Source organism: Phocoena sinus, chromosome 20 (assembly GCF_008692025.1).
Source record: "Phocoena sinus isolate mPhoSin1 chromosome 20, mPhoSin1.pri, whole genome shotgun sequence".
In the NCBI taxonomy this organism is placed as follows: Eukaryota; Metazoa; Chordata; class Mammalia; order Artiodactyla; family Phocoenidae; genus Phocoena; species Phocoena sinus.
Genome location: NC_045782.1, coordinates 16,163,266 through 16,181,841, shown reverse-complemented (window position 1 = coordinate 16,181,841; position 18,576 = coordinate 16,163,266). Strand labels below are relative to the sequence as shown.

Genomic DNA, 18,576 nt, shown 5'->3' with positions numbered 1-18,576 from the left:
TTTAGGTAAAAAATAGGAATGCTTTATTTTCAGGAAGTCAATTTGATGAGTGTCTTATTTCCTTGTGGACAAGATGAAATAAACTGAGTGATTGTAGTTAATTAAATAAATAATTAATTGACTAACCATACACAGATTAATGATTGGATGCCGGCCTCATAGATGGCTTCTAGTGTTGTATCTGTTGCAGAGCTCTGTCCTCAGTCCTGTTCTAAACTTTAATTAACAACTTGGATAAAGGCATTGATGACATACCGACCAGATTTCAAAATGATACAAATCTGGGAGGAATAGCCAAAGCATTGAATGGCTGAAACAGAAAAGGAAAGATAATGGTAGCCGAGCATGATAGGAATCTAGCAAAATAAATCTGACAGGAATAAATTCTACAAAGACAACCAGTCATCAATGATGGGTCAAAGGAAAAAAGGTTTAGGTTAATTCATGGAAACTCGATTAGCCAGATGGCCAATTGGCCATGTTTAGCAAAACTCTTTGATTTAATATGTATCGATTGGGTCCAATCAGAAAAATGGAAACACATTAGTATTTCAACACAGGGAAATATAATACAAGGAGTTGGCAATATAGGTGTTAGAAGGCTAAAAGAGAGAAAAGGTGGACACTGAGCTATTAAAGAGAGTAACCACAAGGGGCAGCCATCATACCAAGAACTGAGAAACAAAAGGGAAGAACTTACCATAACCTAGAAGCTACAGCCCCTAAGCTGCCACTCAGACTCATGAGGGGACACTGTTGTGTCCTGAAACCCGTACTACTAAAAGATGTTTCATTTATATAAGAAACCAAAATACTCAAATTGTATTCTCTACATTCAACTAAAAGTGACCACATCTGAATGAACACTTCTTCCATCTTGAATTTGGTTCTGAAAATAAAGCATAAAACTAATTTGACTTCAGTCGTGTTAATGTTCAATACTTTTTCTCCCGTCTTTAAAATGGCTTTACCACTAGTAGCCCTCCTACCTCCGATGTATTGCTAAGTGACCTCTCAGGAAGGTTAAGTGTTTATAGAAATTTAGACAGGGATTTTAAAAAAAGAAAAAAGCATGGCAAATGAGTTGGGTGGGCTAAACATTCTCTTTGATTATACTTTTTTTAATCTTTCTCACTGATACCGGAAGCATTATTAAGTTGATTTAATATTGAGTGTTTTAACATAAAGGTATTTGTCATGCTCTGAAACATTGAAGAACAAAGTTTGGGATTGATTTCTCTGTCTTTTCTTCCTCTCCCCCTAAATATTGTGTCTTTAGGTCAGTAACAGATCCAAGAGATGGAAAGAGAGTAGCACTCAAAAAGATGCCCAACGTCTTCCAGAATCTGGTCTCTTGCAAAAGGGTCTTCCGGGAATTGAAGATGTTGTGTTTTTTTAAACATGATAATGTAAGTGAAATCAGTGTTTGGGATAAACTATTTCCTAAGTATGTTTGATTATATTAGTAAAGAGCAAAAGAGAGTTAAAAAGGGTACATGTACCATATTAAGGGATTTGGAAACCTGAGACAAATTAGACCTTTTTTGTGAATGAGCAAGTTTAAGTGAATTCTAGGATTTATTCATTGACAGATAAATATTAATTGATTTAAAGCAAATGTTAATATTTAGCTTGGGAACAATACTAACGTACAACACAAAAATAGAGTATAATACGTAGTCTGAGTGATTTAAATAGAAGTAATTGGCCCCTGATTTTATTTTATTTTTTTTATTTATTTATTTTTTTGCGTTACGTGGGCCCCTGATTTTAAATGTTATTTATATCTTTTAATATTTTAAACCAGAGGTTAAAGATGTGAGAAAAAAGTTTCTCCTCTTAAAAACAATACAGCTTTTAAAGATAACATAGTTTATCTTATTTATGGCTGTGTTTAGAGATGGCAGGATTCGTGGGGAAATAGAATCACAGTGGTTTGAGAGAGCTTCTTCTCAACTAATCCTGAATTAAAAGTTTGGTATGTGTAAAATTTACCTGGGGGATGTTAGCATTGGACTCTTAGTTTTCAGTTGCATATGAAAAGAAAAACTGCCTCACATTCTGCATTTGGTACTCAACCAGTGCTATTTTAATTGCTGAAATAAAAATCAGGAAACCAGTAATTTCTTGTGAGTCTGACTGCTTGTTTGCACAGGAACCTGAAGAACTTTGGCCGAAGTGTAGGTCACACTTTAAGAGATAAATTTGTAAAAGTTTGAACTATTTGGTAAAACTAGGAATATCAAACTTATAGTACGTTCACTTGAAGCTCCTTGGTTTGACACATTTCACTTTCTTGATTACCCCTCTTGAAATCCATTTTCCTTAAACTTTTTTAGAAAGTAACTGCTTGTCTTTCATTCAGTTAGGACTGCCTAGCAATGTGTTTGTTTGTTTCAATAATTTTGAAAACATCATTCCTGTTGCTATTTTATGACTGTTTCCTGAAATTTTGGAAGTGATTTTAGAATGATGTCTAGTGCTTGCTTTGTTATTTCTTGAATTTGCCTGAGTGAGTGCCACCCCAGCATCAAAGAGTACAAACCTTATGTACATTGTCAGAGACTCAAGTAAAGGGGTCCACAATAAAGCAATACTTTGAAGGTGGCATCAGAAATTCACTTTCTAAGGGTTTCAATGGTTTATTCAAACCTATCTTGGCTTCTTTTATAAAGGAGGGATGGTGTAATAGGCTGATATCTGTATATGTTGCTGTCTTTGCTCATGACTCATTCCTATAGAGTAACTAATTAAGTTACAAAGATAGTGTCAGAGTGAGTAGTGTAAGAAAAGAAACAAACTGCAGTCTTGAAAATCACACATATTAAAACACAGCAACTACTGTTCGAGCTCCTGAGCTGTATCGTAAGACAGTGCTTGTGATTTCTGTGGGAATGTTCAAAAGTGAGGCAAATAGTTGGAGATGGGACATCATGGCACCACTATTTTATACATAATGAATTTATGCTGTGCACTGAGATCTACAAAAGTATCTCAGGGCCAGCATACCTGGTATGTGTGGAATGCCAATCTAAGAGGCAACTGGTATTTGATGTAGTTAAGACAACAGATGTTTATTAATTGTGTCCTGTGTGCAGAGTGCAGTGCTAGGTCATGTGGAGAGTACAAAAAAAAGTTCAAAACATGGTCCTTTTTTGAAGGAAGCGGACCGGGTGTTTCTGACACTTGTTACCAAGTATCAGAAAATGTGTAGATGCTTTACATATATTAATTTAATACTTAAAAGTCTTGTCAGACAGGGCTTATTATCCCTACTTTACAGAGGAGGAAACCAAAGCTTAGTTAAGTAATTTGCCCAAGGTCAAGGTGGCACAGATTGAAGTCTAAATCTGTCTTGCTTCAGGGCCCATATTCATTAATTCAGTAAACATTTATTGTACACATCCTATATCCCTAAACTACATCAGCTTCTAGGGGTTTCTACCCTCAAGGAGTTTAGTAATGTGATACTGTGATAACAGTGCTGTGGGAGGACTGCCTGCATGGTTAAACATTAATACAGGACACTGTGTGTTCTGCGCATAGTGAAAAGCTGGGCAACCAAACCTAAAAATATATTCGAATGACCAAGTGAGCCTTAAAAATGCAGATTCATGGGTTTCATCCCAGACCTACTACATTGTAATCTCTGGGGTTGAGACCCCGGTAGCTGTATTTTTTTAAAGCTTCTCAGGTGAAAGATGACAGACAAGTATTGTACTATTAAGAAAAAGAGAGTAATTGTCATGGACTTAAAATCTCAAAGATGCTTTAAACAGGGAGAAACCTTAAGATGAGCCTTTTGAGATTAACATTTGATTGAATAGAAGGAAAAGAATGTCATGATGAAAATGGCATTTAGAAAGATTAACCTGGCTGTTGTAGGAAGGTTGGATTTTAATTTGGACGGCTTTTTATGTGACAGAGAATAGCTGCAAAACCCTGGAAGCCTTTAGATTTTCTTTTGAACAGAATCTTCAAAGTCATTGTATCATATTCATTGATTTCAGGTGATCTGACTGATTGAGACACACACACACACACACACACACACACACACACACACACGCACATTTTTTTCCTTAAAGGTTGTTCATCTTAAAGGGATAGGTTCGCCTTGATGTAGCAACTTAGAGAAACAGAAGTGGGTTTAACTTTCTAAAGATTGATGTTGTTCAGGCCTCTCAGTAGTGTCTAGTCAGAATCTGAGCTATTATAAAATCTGACAAAATATTCTCTACTTTGCCCATCTGTGCACTTGTGCGTGTGTGTACACACGCACGCACACACACACACACACACAGAGTTGTCATTTTATCGGCATGGAAAACGGATGACTGAGGGTTTTTTCATTCTTTGACAATCTGATGAATGCCATGAACCCTCTTTTGGAAAATACATATACACATAATTTTTATGTCATTTTAGACTTTTACTAGTCCTTTAATGCCCATCCAGTGCCTCCTTAGGACCTATTGATTCCTGCTAAGAGCCCCTGTAATAGAGTTCTTGGGTTTTTCTTGTCCTTAGGCAATAGCATAAGAGCCCCTGTAATAGAGTTCTTGGGTTTTTCTTGTCCTTAGGCAATAGCACTAAGCACACGGTAGGTAGTCAGTCTATTGAAGAGTAAGTGAGTGAGTGAAAGTGACAGGGAAATAAAATATGAAATCTCAGAGTCTGGAATGGTAACCTCAGTGATCTCTCTTGGAGTTACTTTTTCCCAACCTTTTAGTTCTGGAGTAGAGGAGGCAAAAGAGGAGGTAGTGAAGGCAAAGGGGGATCATTTGTTTTGCTCTGTATAGTCTGACTGAACTCAAATAAGGCCTCTCTAGGTTCATAAGTAGGATAAAGAATCATACCAATAGGACCCTTCTCTGAACGCAGACAAGCTGTTTGGCTGCAGACATTATTAATGCTAATGGTTCTGCTGCTAAGGAGTGTGAAAAGGCAAAGGATACTTAGAATAAGTTACTTATCAGTGGATTTGGTCTTGTGTGCTCTGTGCCTAAAATTTGTGGTACTGAGCAGATTCTTGATGCATTTAAAATAATACAGGCTCTTGCATTCATGAATTGGAATACTCACTGGGGTTAATACCCATGTGCTTCCCAAGTTGAACTATGTATTCAATGTAATCCCAAAGAGAATCCCAGCAGGGTTTTATGCGTATGTGTTTGTGGAAATTGACAAACATTCTAAAGTTTATGGAAGTGGAAAAGACCTAAAATACTCAAGACAATCTTGAAGAAGTTGAACGAAGTTGGAGATTCACACTTGAAGCTATAATAATCAAGGCAGCACAAGGACAGAAAAATAGATTAATGGAACAGAATAGGGTAGAACAGAATAGAGTCTATAAACTGACATACACATACATGTCCACCTGATTTACAAGACAGGTGCCACTGCAATCCAGAGGGAAATGGCTATCCATTTCAATAAACAGGAATCAGGGACTTTCTTGGCAGTCCAGTGGTTAAGACTTCGCCTTCCAATGCAGGGGGTGTGGGTTCGATCTCTGGTTGGGGAGCTAAGATCCCGCATGCCTCGTGCCCAAAAAACCAAAACATGAGACAGAAGCAATATTGTAACAAATTCAATAAAGACTTTTAAAAATAAATAAATAAACTGGAATCAATTAGATAGCCATATGAAAAAAATCTACTTCTTGACATATACATAAATTAATTCAAAATGGATCATAGACTTAAATATGAAAAGTAAAGTTACAAAGCTTCTGGAATAAAACATGGGAAAATGTCTTCATGACTGAAATAAACAAAGATTTCTTAACTAGAGAAGTAAAGCATTGACCTTTTTTTTAAAAAAGTGTTAAACAGGACACCATTAACATTAAAAATTAATGCTCATCAGAAGTTTAAGAGAATGAAAAGACAGACCTCAGGCATTATCCAACAAAAAACTTGTTTCCAAAATATATTATGTGATAGAACAAGTTTTAAAATAAATATTTAGCATTTGAGGAAGACCATTAGAAATAAATATTTTACTTGACATTTTTCAGACTGTAAATTCTGTATCTAAGCATCATATATCTTATAAAGAGCTTCTACAGATCAAGAATTTTTACCCATCAGTAAAAGACTTAATCAAGAATTTCACATAAAAGGATAACCAAGGGGCTAATAAGCATATGACAAATTGCTCAAAGTTGTTAGTCATCAGAGAAATGTAAATTAAGGCTAGTGAGATACTACTATATACTCACCAGAATGGCTTAAATAAAAGACTGACAATACCCAGTGATGGCAAGGATGCGAATCAGCTGAAACTCATCATTGCTGGTGAGAATGTAAATTCGTAAAACCACTTAGGAAACCTGGCAGTTTCTGCTAAAGCTAAATATACACCTGCCCAATGACCCAGCAGTTGTACTCTTTGGTATACTCAAGACAAATGACTGCATACATCTACCAAAGGACATGTACAAAATTGTTCATAGAAACTTTATTCATGATACCATTTGGAAACAACCGAAAAGTTTGCCAGCAGTACTCTGGATAAATACATTGTGTTAGTTCATATAATGGTATACTGCACATCAATAAAAAGGATGAGGATCCACACATGGGTGTATCTCACAGGCGTAACAGTAAATGAAAGAAGCCATATACAAAGGTCTTCACTCATTATGATTCAATTTGTATAAAGTTCAAGGACAGGCAAAAGGAGTCTGTGGTGATGGAAATGAGAATAATCGTAACCTCTGAGCAGAGATGGATTTTGACTGGAAAGGAGCAAGGGGGGCCTTGAAATCCTTAATTTCTTGATCTAGCTTTTAACCATGGAGTAAATATTTATCTTGTTATACACTTTGTATGTAAAAATTAATCAGATTATACACTTAGGATTTGTATACTTTATTATATCTTACAACTCTATAAAAAATAGTAATAGTAATAGTCGCTACCTTAAAGAACTTGAAATGTATTCCGGGTGGGGGTGGTGGTGAGGGAATGGGGAGGTGGGAGCTCCTTTGCTTAAATATGGGAATGCACTCTACAGACAGTTAAATTTTTAGTCTTTACATTTAGGATTGCAGTTTTCACAGCAATTTTTGTTTGTTTGTTTGTTTTGCGGTACGCGGGCCTCTCACTGTTGTGGCCTCTCCCGTTGCGGAGCACAGGCTCCAGACGCGCAGGCTCAGCAGCCATGGCTCACGGGCCCAGCCGCTCCGCGGCATGTGGGATCTTCCCAGACTGGGGCACGAACCCGTGTCCCCTGCATCGGCAGACGGACTCTCAACCACTGTGCCACCAGGGAAGCCCGCTTTAGTTCATTTTTTAATTAAACAAGTCTGCTTGCTTTTTTTTGTATTTGAGATCTTATGACGAGTCTGTGGTATTTTGGGATACTTTGACTCTTTACAAGTCAAAGTCTTTACAAGGGTCCTCCTATTTACATCATAAGGCTAATCTCACGTACTTTATTCCCACAGATAGTAGAGGCTTTGTAGAAGGACTTGGGCTTTTTAAATAGTGAGTCAGGCATGAAGTCTGGAGTTTGAAACTCTGCTACTATTCCTTCTCACTTCCTCATTTACACCACTTCTGAGATTCATGTATCATCTCTAATGGTCTAAGCACTGTTTTTGCCACCTAGGAACACTGTGGAATGCCATCATCCGATAAACATTTTGAGGTGGTAGAAAGAACAGGAGTATAAGACAACAGCCATTTCAAAAATTCCAGGCAGAGTTTAAAATATTGTACCTTCAAAGCTAAGAATCATAGCTAAATGCTTTGGTGCAAATGTCTAACCCTGTTTTATATGGCTTTTCTACAGAAAGCCTCATCAAATTTGGAGTAAGAAAGCCTCATTCTTCTCTGTCAAGGTTTAAAATGTATGGTTGTCACTTTCCTTTAGATAACCTCTAATTATAGCAGATAGATTTGAAGTATAAAATAGCTTTGTCTAATGGACGCTGTCACTCATTGCATTCTGTTTTCCCCCAAGACAGGATGTATGTTGTTCAGATACAGAGCTTAGAGTCCAAAAGATGTCAAGTAAAACATTAATTTTTAACTGCCTTCCACAAGCATCAAATATTCATGTTAAAATTTTTTCTGTCACATAATGAGAAATGAATTTATGTGAATTTGTGACACTAGCTAATTATAGGTTTTTAAAAATATAGAAATGAAATAATTTATCTTTCATATGATAAAAATTATTCTTTGAAGGAACTGGAAAATCTGTTATTTTCCATTTATATGAAGAGTCTAAGTATAAACATTTTAATTCAGAAAGGAAATATAGATATTCTTTATAAAACATCTAAACTATTTTAAAACCTTTATATTTAACTGGTTTTAAAGTGAATGAAAGCTTTTTCAATACAGGAGGTTTTAGTTTGATTAAAAATTTTAAAGTGAAAAACTCTTGGCTGAAAAAAGAATAACCTTTAAAATGAACAAAGTTCCTTCCATACATAAATTGCAAGGGGAAAAGAGAAAGAAATCTGTAGGTAAAACTTGAAAGACATAAATCAACCATAATATATAAATCTTCTTCAGCTCCTGATTTAGATTAACAAACTTTTTTTAAAAAATAAGAAAATTAGAAATTTGAGCACTGGATATTTGATGGTATTGAAAAACTAAATTTTCAGATTTGATAATTGTACTTTTTAAAAGTTTTTATCTTTTAGAGATATTTACTGATGTATAGGTGAAATAAGTCTTGTATTTTCTTCAAAATTATATAAGTAGTGTGGAGGGCATAGATGAAGCAAGAATGGTCATGTGTAGATAACTACTAAGGCCAGGTCTTGATTACATGTGTATTCTTTATACTATTCTGCCCACTTTTATATGTTTGAAATTCTCCATAATAAAAAAATTTTTTTCTTAAAAAACGAAGCTAAAGATCAGAAAATTTGAACTTGTACTACACAGTTTATTTCCTGTTAAATAATTTCTTCTGTATCCTTTGAGCCTGGTAGTTTTCATTAGCAAGATAGATTCAGATTCTTAGGTGTGACATCATAGATGGGGCTTAAAAGAGTAGATAAACAGCTGGTAGGGAAAGAAGGCCTATTTGTTGTGTTTCAATGGCAGAAGTTACATTGGTAGTGTGCTGCTTTTATAAAGGACTTGAATTTCAGATGCCTTAAAGTCTTTTTTTCCTACCCTAGTGACTTCTTTTTTTGTACTTGGAATAAGATCCAAAACACTTACCATAATTTAAAGAGACTTTGTGTGATATAACCCTGCCTTTCTCTTCTGTTTTATCCTAGTCTATTTTCTTCCCACCCACTGTGTTCCATAAGCACTGGCATTTATGTTTCTAGAATCTGCCTGGTTCTTTCTTGCCTCAGTGCCTTTACATTGCCTGACCAACACCTATTCGCCCTTCAACTCTTAGAGTAGTTTTGCTTCAGGGAAGCTCTTTCTCCCACTCCTCTTTACTTTTTCCCTTCATAATAATAAATGTCACAATTAGATTTTTGTGTAACTATTTGTTTAATGCCTTCCTCTCCCGTGGTCTCCAGAACAGGGATGATTATCAGTTTTATTCATCAGCTTTCCCCGAGAGCCTCCCACAGTACCTGCCAGATAGAATGCACTTAGTAAACATTTTATGAACAGAGGAGTAAAGGAATGAATGGTAGATACGGCTCCTCATGCTCTTAAAGCAACACTGATTATAAAAAATCGGGCATTTCTTTCCAGCACTCCCCTGTGCAGGGGTCCTGGTAGCACGTAGTGTAACCCAGTTGCCTCTCTGATATTGGCATAAGTAAAATCGTCTTTGAAAGTGATTTTACAAAACCTACCTTAATGTTTTGGACCATGTTTCTTGACTGATAAATTTAGTTAATCTCAGTGTTCAGTTGTAACCAAGCCTAAGATCATTAATGAGGTAATAGTGGTTTTTTTGTATTTATGTCATATTTTGTTTCTTTTTTGTTTCTCTAAATTTGGCTTTTTTTTTTTTTTTCCTTTTCCCAGGTACTCTCTGCCCTTGACATACTCCAACCTCCACACATTGACTATTTTGAAGAAATGTATCCTAACCAGGGAACGTGAAAGAAGGGAGCAATTTTTTATTAATTTCTTCTTCTAGCACCTTCTGGGGTTCATGCCTTGAAGTGTATTAAATCTCATCCTTGCAGAAGTGGTTGAGTACCTGGAACCAGGTAATTTTGAAATCCCAAGTATCTGACAGAGCACAGCATTATCAATATATCCTGAGTGGTGATGCCACAAAACAAGACTTCTGAACAGATATTTCATTTAATCCCCACAGCCTTGTGAGATAGGTATTGCTATTCCCATTTTGCTGGTGAAACCATTGAGGCAGCTGTGTTGTAGTAGAACTCAATAAAGTGCTCTTATCACTATACAACAACTGCCAATCAGTCAAGAAGGTAATACTGCCCTTTTATCCACCACTTGGGGTAAGGTGAAAATTAAAGAGAGCTCTTGAATACTATAATTCTTGGTGATATTTTATCCCACCAGTCCTTTGTGGAACTAATCCCTTTGTGCAGTAAAGGGTTAACTGAGTGGACTTGGGGTGCTCTACCCCCATACATTCCAAAGAAGAGACTGGCCCTTGACCAGCTCCTGGCTGATAGAATGTCTTTGTATACCTCTTGGCATACAAAAATGAGATCTTGGGCCAGGCCAGATGGTTCTGACACACCCTTTTTTTAAAAGTATAAAATTAATCTAAGGATAGAAGAATTGAGAAAGTTCTTTTCTCCTCAGCTGTAGGTCAGTGGTAGCAACTGAGGTGAGAGCATTAAGGATTCCATTTCTTAGACTTCCTGAAGATTACCTGGCTCCTCACTGAAGAAAAGAAGGAAGCTGGTAGGATGGGGGCAGTACTTGTTTCATTAAGCAGAAGCAACTTTCTACACCTGGCCAGGAGCCACCTTCTTTATCCTTTTTGTTGGTGAGAAGGGCATCCACATACTAGAAGGCATTCCTCTGAGTGTGTAATACTGTCTCTGCCTCTTTGGAAATTAAGAAATTTACTTTATTAAATAAGAATTTTACTGGATTTACAGGTATGTCAGGGGTCCCCAAGATCACCCTCAGGGTTGATGATTCAGTGAAAGGACTCAAGGACCCAGGAAAGCTGTTCTACTCACAGTTACAGTTTATTACAGCAAAAGGATATAGATTAAAATCAGCAAAGGAAAAAGGTACCTAAGGCAGAATCCAAGAGAAACCAGACACAAAGTTCCAGTTGTCCTCTCCCAGTGGAACTGCACAGATAGAGTTTAATTCTCCCAGCAACAGTGTATGACAACACAGGTAAATGTTATTGACCAGGGCAGCTCACCTGAGCCTTGGTGTCCAGGGTTTTTATTGGAGGTCAGTGAGCCTTAGGGACTGACCTTAGCAACTCAGCCTTCAGCCCTCCTCCCTTCTCCTCACCCAGAGGTTGAACTAATACAGCTGGCCCAGGGCCCCAGGTGAACAAAAACAGGTGTTCACCATAAATCACATTGTTAACATAAGCCATCTGGTATGGCCAAAGCATCAGGTATACTAAGACATTCATATGAGGCAGGATATTGCAAGAGTTCATAGGTTATTTCCCGGGAGCCAGTCGGGGACCAGTCCTAAAGACTTTTGGAATGTGTAGGTTTGGGGCAACCCAAATCTGCTGAGTTAACCCTTTACTGCACTTAGGCCATCTGTGGGGAAAGAATGTTTTCATATAAGATAATTGGTGAATATGAGTATTTTAAATAAATGTCAGATATTTTTAGATTTTCTTCACTGAACTTAGCTAATTCATTATATCCATGTCTGTCTTACAGTTCAAGCATGAATTGTCTACATCAGGCATTAATTTTTTGTACTTGGGTTTGTTGTTCCTTTAAAAACCCTATGTGTGCTAAAAACCCTATCGCTTATTATTATAGGCCATAATTTGAGTCTGGGAGATCCTGGATTCATTATTATTTCAAATACTTGCAGAGCAGAGGAAATTTTAGCATAGTTTTGGTTTAAAACCATGAGTGGTTGGCAGCTGATTTCAGCCCATTTCATTAGCTAGCAGAAGGTTTCTATGAAATTCTTTCCCTAAAATTGTTCATGAATCTTTAAATTAGAAGCCTTTGTCATAAAATATTCATAGAACCCCTGGTACACCATTTACTTAAATGTTTTACTTTTTTATTTAATTATTTACCTTCAGGTTAAAAGATTGACACCTGTACTTTCACAGTAGTTAGCTGGCTACAGATGGAAAAACCTTCAAACCTAAACGTCAATATTCTTTTTTTCTGTTGTATAATTTTTAGCTATATGTAGAATGATACACAGAAAAAAGGTGTTTTCCAGTGGTGGTGCCATTTGGAAAGCACCAAATCCTGTTAACATAAAAAAGAATTAAACCTATAGCTGCTACAGGATGATAAAGACTTTTTAGGAAGGCATGGTTTAGCTTGGGAAACAGAACACTAAAATTTTGTGTTTTAGAACAGCTATTAAATGGAAATGTAAGAAATGCCTTAGTTATTACATATATGCTCTGGCTGATTCTTCTAATATTCTAAGTAGAAAGTTTTCTGTGTCCTGTGCTTTTTAATACAAATAAATTTGTTGTAGTCAAAGCAAAAAAAAGTTTTCCTCTCTGTTTCCCTCTGAAAAATAAGAAAACTTACTACCTACAACATAAAAATACTGAGGATTAATAGGATCTCAAGTTACTGTTTGATTTCACCTTAGTATATTATCCTTCTGTGCCAGAAGCTCCTGCTATAGTATCTCAAAATCATGGCATACACATTACACATGGTTTTAGACAGTGCTTTTTTCAAGTTGGAGGATTTTAGAATGGATAATATTTTGAATTTTAAATATATGATCTTGGAATTGTGCTTTGAAGAAACTATTTTTGAGGTCTGTTTGAGGCTCTTGTTTTAGGTAAGCTCTGTGTACTGTGTAATGGATGTTCTAATATTTAGTCAATAAAGGAGTCAGTTTATAGAGTCAGAAATATATATCATATTATTTAAGTTGTAAAGGGAAAGAAATAGTCTTTAGTAATCTTCCATTGAACATACAGTACCATATCATTACACTTTTTTCTAAGACTAGAAAACTAGGATGTTATGTTGCATATGTAAGTTTTCACAAATAGTATTTTAAACCAGGTCTTTTAAAAACTAATTGAATAGTTAATATCATTTTGGAAAATCTGAGGTCTGTGAACATTTTGATGTAATCAGGTGTCACAATCACAATAAGTGTCAACATGGGTATCACACAGTTAATCATATGTTTTTCCCTAAAACTGTAATAAAAATGATTATATCAGTGCCCACCAAAGATTTAGCTTGGGTTTTGAAAGACCATGCATCTTTAGATATCTCCTTAAGCAACTTTGTAAAAGACAATGATTATAACTGTTTACAAATCTTCCTACAGGGTTCAACAGATGAGTCAGGTATGGAAAGAGCAATAAATTCTACTATGACCTCAGTATCTTTTAGCTTCTGTGTTTTCTTAGTTTTAAAATCCAATATATACACCTAGAAAATATATTCTTTAATAATTAAGAAAGATTATATTTTTTCTGAATTGAGCTTTCAGCTTGTTAAAGGATTACATTATTCATTTTGCACTTTGAGTTCCTATTTGGAAATGTGTATGAAAGCAGTTTGGCATTTAATTACTTTGAGCCTACTGAAATTTCATCCAAGAGAAACAAGTTTCTAATTGTCTGATTGGAAAACATTACTTATCATGCTTCCATCAGGATTCTGGACTCTGTAACATAAACAGTCCCCTTCCCAGAAAGTACTAGATGCCGACTGGACTAGAATTTAAAATTTGGCTTGCTTTGGGAAAAGCTTCTTTTTAACTTGAAACATAATCTTAACATTTTATAGAGAAGAATATGGATAGTACAGGTCTTCTGTGCTAGAAACAATTACAACCTAAAACCAATGGAAACAAGAAGTCTAACGGGATGACTATTTGTCCCAGTTTGCTAGGACTCCTGGATTTTACCTGATGTCCTGGTATAAATACTAAATAAGTTTCTCCTTCACTTTCAGAAATGTCCCTGTTTGAATAATAGGTTTGGCTTGTGCAGGCAGTGTTTAAACAGGAATTTCTTGTCGTAAAGGCAGCGAGGGAACCTACACATCCAGTTCAGCCAGTTAAAGTCCTTGGTAGGCAATAATGTAATGCCATCGCTTAAACTACTCCCAGATGCAGTAGTTTAATTGATAGTGTTAGTATACTATATTTTATATACACAATATGTAATTCCCTAGTGCTATGAAACAGCTCTATAACCCTCAGGGAATCTTAGGAGCCAGTGAAAAGCTAAGCACAAACAAAATAAAATGTGTATATGCATATATAAGTACACTCTTTCTGCAACAACAGTACCAGCAAGGATCAGAAATCTACATTTTAGGAGTTTTGAAGATTCCCATATTGTTAGAATTTCCTCTTCATTTATTCGATAAGCATAAGCATCAACTGTGTTCCTAGAACCAGGAATTTTTTTTCTGTTTTGCTCACTGTTGTATTCCCAGCACTTAGAACAGTGCCTAACATATAGTAGGTGCTAAATAAATAAGATAGTCTCTGCCTTTCAAGTTTGTAATCTAGTGGGGGATACAATCATGTAAATAATAATTATAAGTTGGAAAGTATAGGGATAGAAAAGATTCTGCATATCCTGAGAGTGTTGAGGATCTGATTTTTCACTCTTTCCCATTCCAAGCTGATTACTTGAAAAGCATTTGATGATTTAAAACAAAAACTATTGCTTACCCACTGTCACCAATTCTGGTTCCTTAGCCCTGAAGCCTAGGACAGAGACACAGAAAGACAAAACCAAGGAAAAATTAGCAGAACAATCCAAGAACAGCAAAATTCCTGACTTTAACCACCTTAGTATCTACTGACTCTTTGGCTCTTTAATTTTTTAAAATTTAGTGTGTCAGGCATTGTTCTAAATACCTTTATCGCTCAGAGAGGTAGATAACTTGGTCAAGGTCACTTAAAAATGATAGAGCTGGGATTTGAACCCATGTTGTCTGGTCCAGTGGGCCAAGAGTGCTCTTAACCCACTGATGCCTCTTAATGTTTTCCCTCAAGAACAATGTTTCCCTCAAGTCTGTGGGGTGAGATAAGATGTAAAGAAAAAACTATTATATATGGTAGAATGTGCCAAAAGAATATAGACAGGTGATGTGGGACTTTAAAAGAAAACACAAGACTTCGTGGGGGAAAAGACATTTCAGTTGAGTATGGAAGGATGAGAAGGATTTGGATGGGTAACATTGAGGAGGGTGGATATTCCAAATGGAGGGAGTAAGTATCAGCATCTTTTAGGGAATGGCTAGAGTTTAGAATGCACGAATAATGAGAAATTAAGCTAGTTAGGGCCAAGTCAGAGAGAGCCTTGAATGTTGAACTAAGGAAATTCATCTTTATTCAGTAGGCATTTTAGGGCCCAGTGAAAGATTTTTGTGGTAAGGAATGACGGAATTGGAAGCGTACTTTATAAACGTAACAAAGAATTTCTGTTTGGGTGATGAGAAAGTTCTAGAATTGGATAGTGGTGATAGTTGCATGACATTGTGATTGTGCTTAATGCCACTGAATGGTGCACGTAAAATTGGTTAAAATGGTAATTTTTATTATGTATATTTTACCAAAAAAAATTTTTTAATTAAAAATACCTTAACAAGGACCTGACTTTTGGGGCTGAGAGGCAGTGACTGCTGTGCACAATATAGTGAAAGGACAGAAGGATTTTTGGCAATTGATTGGGACTTCTTTAGCCATGTACTCAACAGCCTAGGTTGTCGAGTTGATGACTGGTTGGGTATTTACAGAGGCAAGACAAGGAAATGAAGAAATCTGAGGGGCTGCTTAGAACATTACAGAATGGCTGGCCACATCGGTAGAGAAGCAATTGAAATCGGAAGAGGACTTGGCGTACTCTGAGAAAGGGGAGAGGCAAGATCCAAAGACAGATGTTGGGATGACAGCAAATAGCAGGCTCAGCAGGAGTAGTTGTGTGGTTTGAATATGGAGATTATTCTAAGAAAGGAAGAACAAGTTGTAGTACCTTCAAGATCTCAAGCCACACTTTGAAGTGGATGAAGTAGAATAATAATGAAAGTCTTTAGAGTTCAGATGGTTGAGAAGCTGAGGGCTAGAGAGAGAATCTCTACCCTGGCTGCACATCACATTCACCTAGGGAACTTTAAAAAAAAAGAAAAGAAAAGAAATGAACAGACCCTGCATCCCAGAGATAGATAGATATATATATACACACCCCACACACACACACACACACACACACACGTACATATATATATATTCTTTTTCATAATCTTTTCCATTATGGTTCATTACAGGATATTGAATATAGTTCCCTGTGCTGTACAGTAGGACCTTGTTGTTTATCCATTCTGTATAGAATAGTTTACATTTGCTAGTCCCAAACTCCCAATACAGCCCTCCCTCACCCCACTTTCCCTTGGCAACCACAAGTCTGTTCTCTGTCTGTGGGTCTATTTCTTTTTTGTAGATAAGTTCATTTGTGTCATATTTTAGGTTCCACATATAAGTGATATCATATGGTATTTGTCTTTCTCTTTTGGACTTACTTCTAGTACAGTAATCTCTAGGTCTATCCATGTAGCTGCAGATGGCATTCTTTCATTCTTTTTTATGGCTGCGTAATAGTCCAGTGTGTGTGTGTGTGTGTGTGTGTGTGTGTGTGTGTGTGTGTGTGTGTATACCACATCTCCTTTATCCATTCATCTGTCGATGGCCATTTAGATTGTTTCCAAGTCTCGGCTATTGTAAATAGTGCTGCTGTGAACATGGGGGAGGGGTGCGTGTATCTTTTTGAATTATAGTTTTGTCAGGATATGTGTCCAGGAGTGGGAGAGTGGGATTGCTGGACCATATGGCAACTGTATTTTTAGTTTTTTAAGGAACCTCCATACTGTTCTCCACAGTAGGTGCCCCAGCTTACATTCCCACCAACAGAATAGGAGGGTTCCCTTTTCTCCACACCCTCTCCAGCAGTTGCTATTTGTAGACTTTTTTTTTTTTTTTTTTTTTTTTTTTTATGGTACGCGGGCCTCTCACTGTTGTGGCCTCTCCCGTTGCGGAGCACAGGCTCCGGATGCGCAGGCTCAGCGGCCGTGGCTCACAGGCCCAGCTGCTCTGCGGCATGTGGGATCTTCCCGGACCGGGGCACGAACCCATGTCCCCTGCATCGGCAGGCGTACTCTCAACCACTGCGCCACCAGGGAAGCCCTGCAGACGGACTCTTAACCACTGCGCCACCAGGGAAGCCCCCTGTAGACTTTTTAATTATGGTCATTCTGACCAGTGTGAGCTAGTGCCTCATGGTAGTTTTGATTTGCATTTCTCTAATAATTAGCAATGTTGAGCACCAGAGATTCTGATTTAATTGGTTTGAATTGGATCCTAGGCATCAGTCAGTTTTTTTTTTAAACTTCCCTCCAGTGAACTTAATGTGGCCTCGGGGTTGGGATCCACTAGACTAAAGCACTGGAATGATTCTCAGTTTGAATGTTGAAGTTACCAGTGACCACCTAGGAGAATTTGAATACGCAAATGTAAACTAGCTTTTTGTGTCATGTAGCTAAAATCAGGATTGTTGTATAGGCTGCTAGAAAAGACAAGGATGAGAGAATGTGGAATGTGGAATTAGCTTCTGTTGTATGTTTTTTAAGAGGTTTTTGAGCATAGCAGTGGGACCAACCATAGCCTGGAAAGGGTAGGAGAGAAGGCAGCTTACTCCTTCTCTACTTATCAGCTTTTTTTTTTTTTTTTTAATTTATTTTTGGCTGTATTGGGTCTTCATTGCTGCTTGCAGGCTTTCTCTAGTTGCAGCGGGTGGGGGCTACTGTTCGTTTCCTTGTGAGCTCTTCTCATTGCAGTGGCTTGTCTTTGTTGCAGAGCACGGGCTCTAGGAGTGCGGGCTTCAGTAGCTGTAGCATGCGGGTTCAGTAGTTATGGCTCATGGGTTCTAGAGCGCAGGCTCAGTAGTTGTGGTACATAGGCTTAGTTGCTCCACGGCATGTGGGATCTTCCTGGACTAGGACTCGAACCCGTGTCCCCTGCATTAGCAGGCAGATTCTTAACCACTGCAGCCACCAGGGAAATCCTGTTCCTTGGCTCTTAATGTCTGCGTTTGTGTATACACGTGCATTTATTTGCTTTGGAGGGCTGTGATGATGGAAGATTAGTAATCCTAGGCTCTACCACCTACATTTGACAGACACAGAAGCTTGCCTTTGCCTTCTCTAGGGTACTTTGGGAAGAAAAGAGCTGAGGTTTGAAATAACATAATATTTTCTAGGATGCTTTTTCTGTTTCATTGGCATTTGTGGTTATAGCCTTAGTGACAAGGACTCAGCCAGCAGAATTTTCTGGGCCATGACAGGGGATGTAGAATGACAACTTTCCAGGGTTTTTTTCTTTTTTTCCGGTGGTAGAATAGACTTCTTTTTCCTTTTTTACTCAATTTTAAATCGCAAATTAAAAGTAGTTTTTATTTTTTGATTTTTGATATTCT

General features: G+C 37.1%; 1 protein-coding gene across 1 annotated transcript in view; it reads left to right on the top strand.

Annotated features, from left to right (window-relative positions):
* NLK (nemo like kinase) overlaps positions 1–18,576 on the top strand; it is a 146,872-nt gene that overhangs the window by 85,304 nt on the left and 42,992 nt on the right. Inside the window, exons 2-3 of the mRNA XM_032617040.1 lie at positions 1,280–1,409; positions 9,975–10,030. Of these exons, the coding sequence (XP_032472931.1) occupies positions 1,280–1,409; positions 9,975–10,030 (186 nt within the window). The remainder of the gene's footprint in view (positions 1–1,279; positions 1,410–9,974; positions 10,031–18,576) is intronic.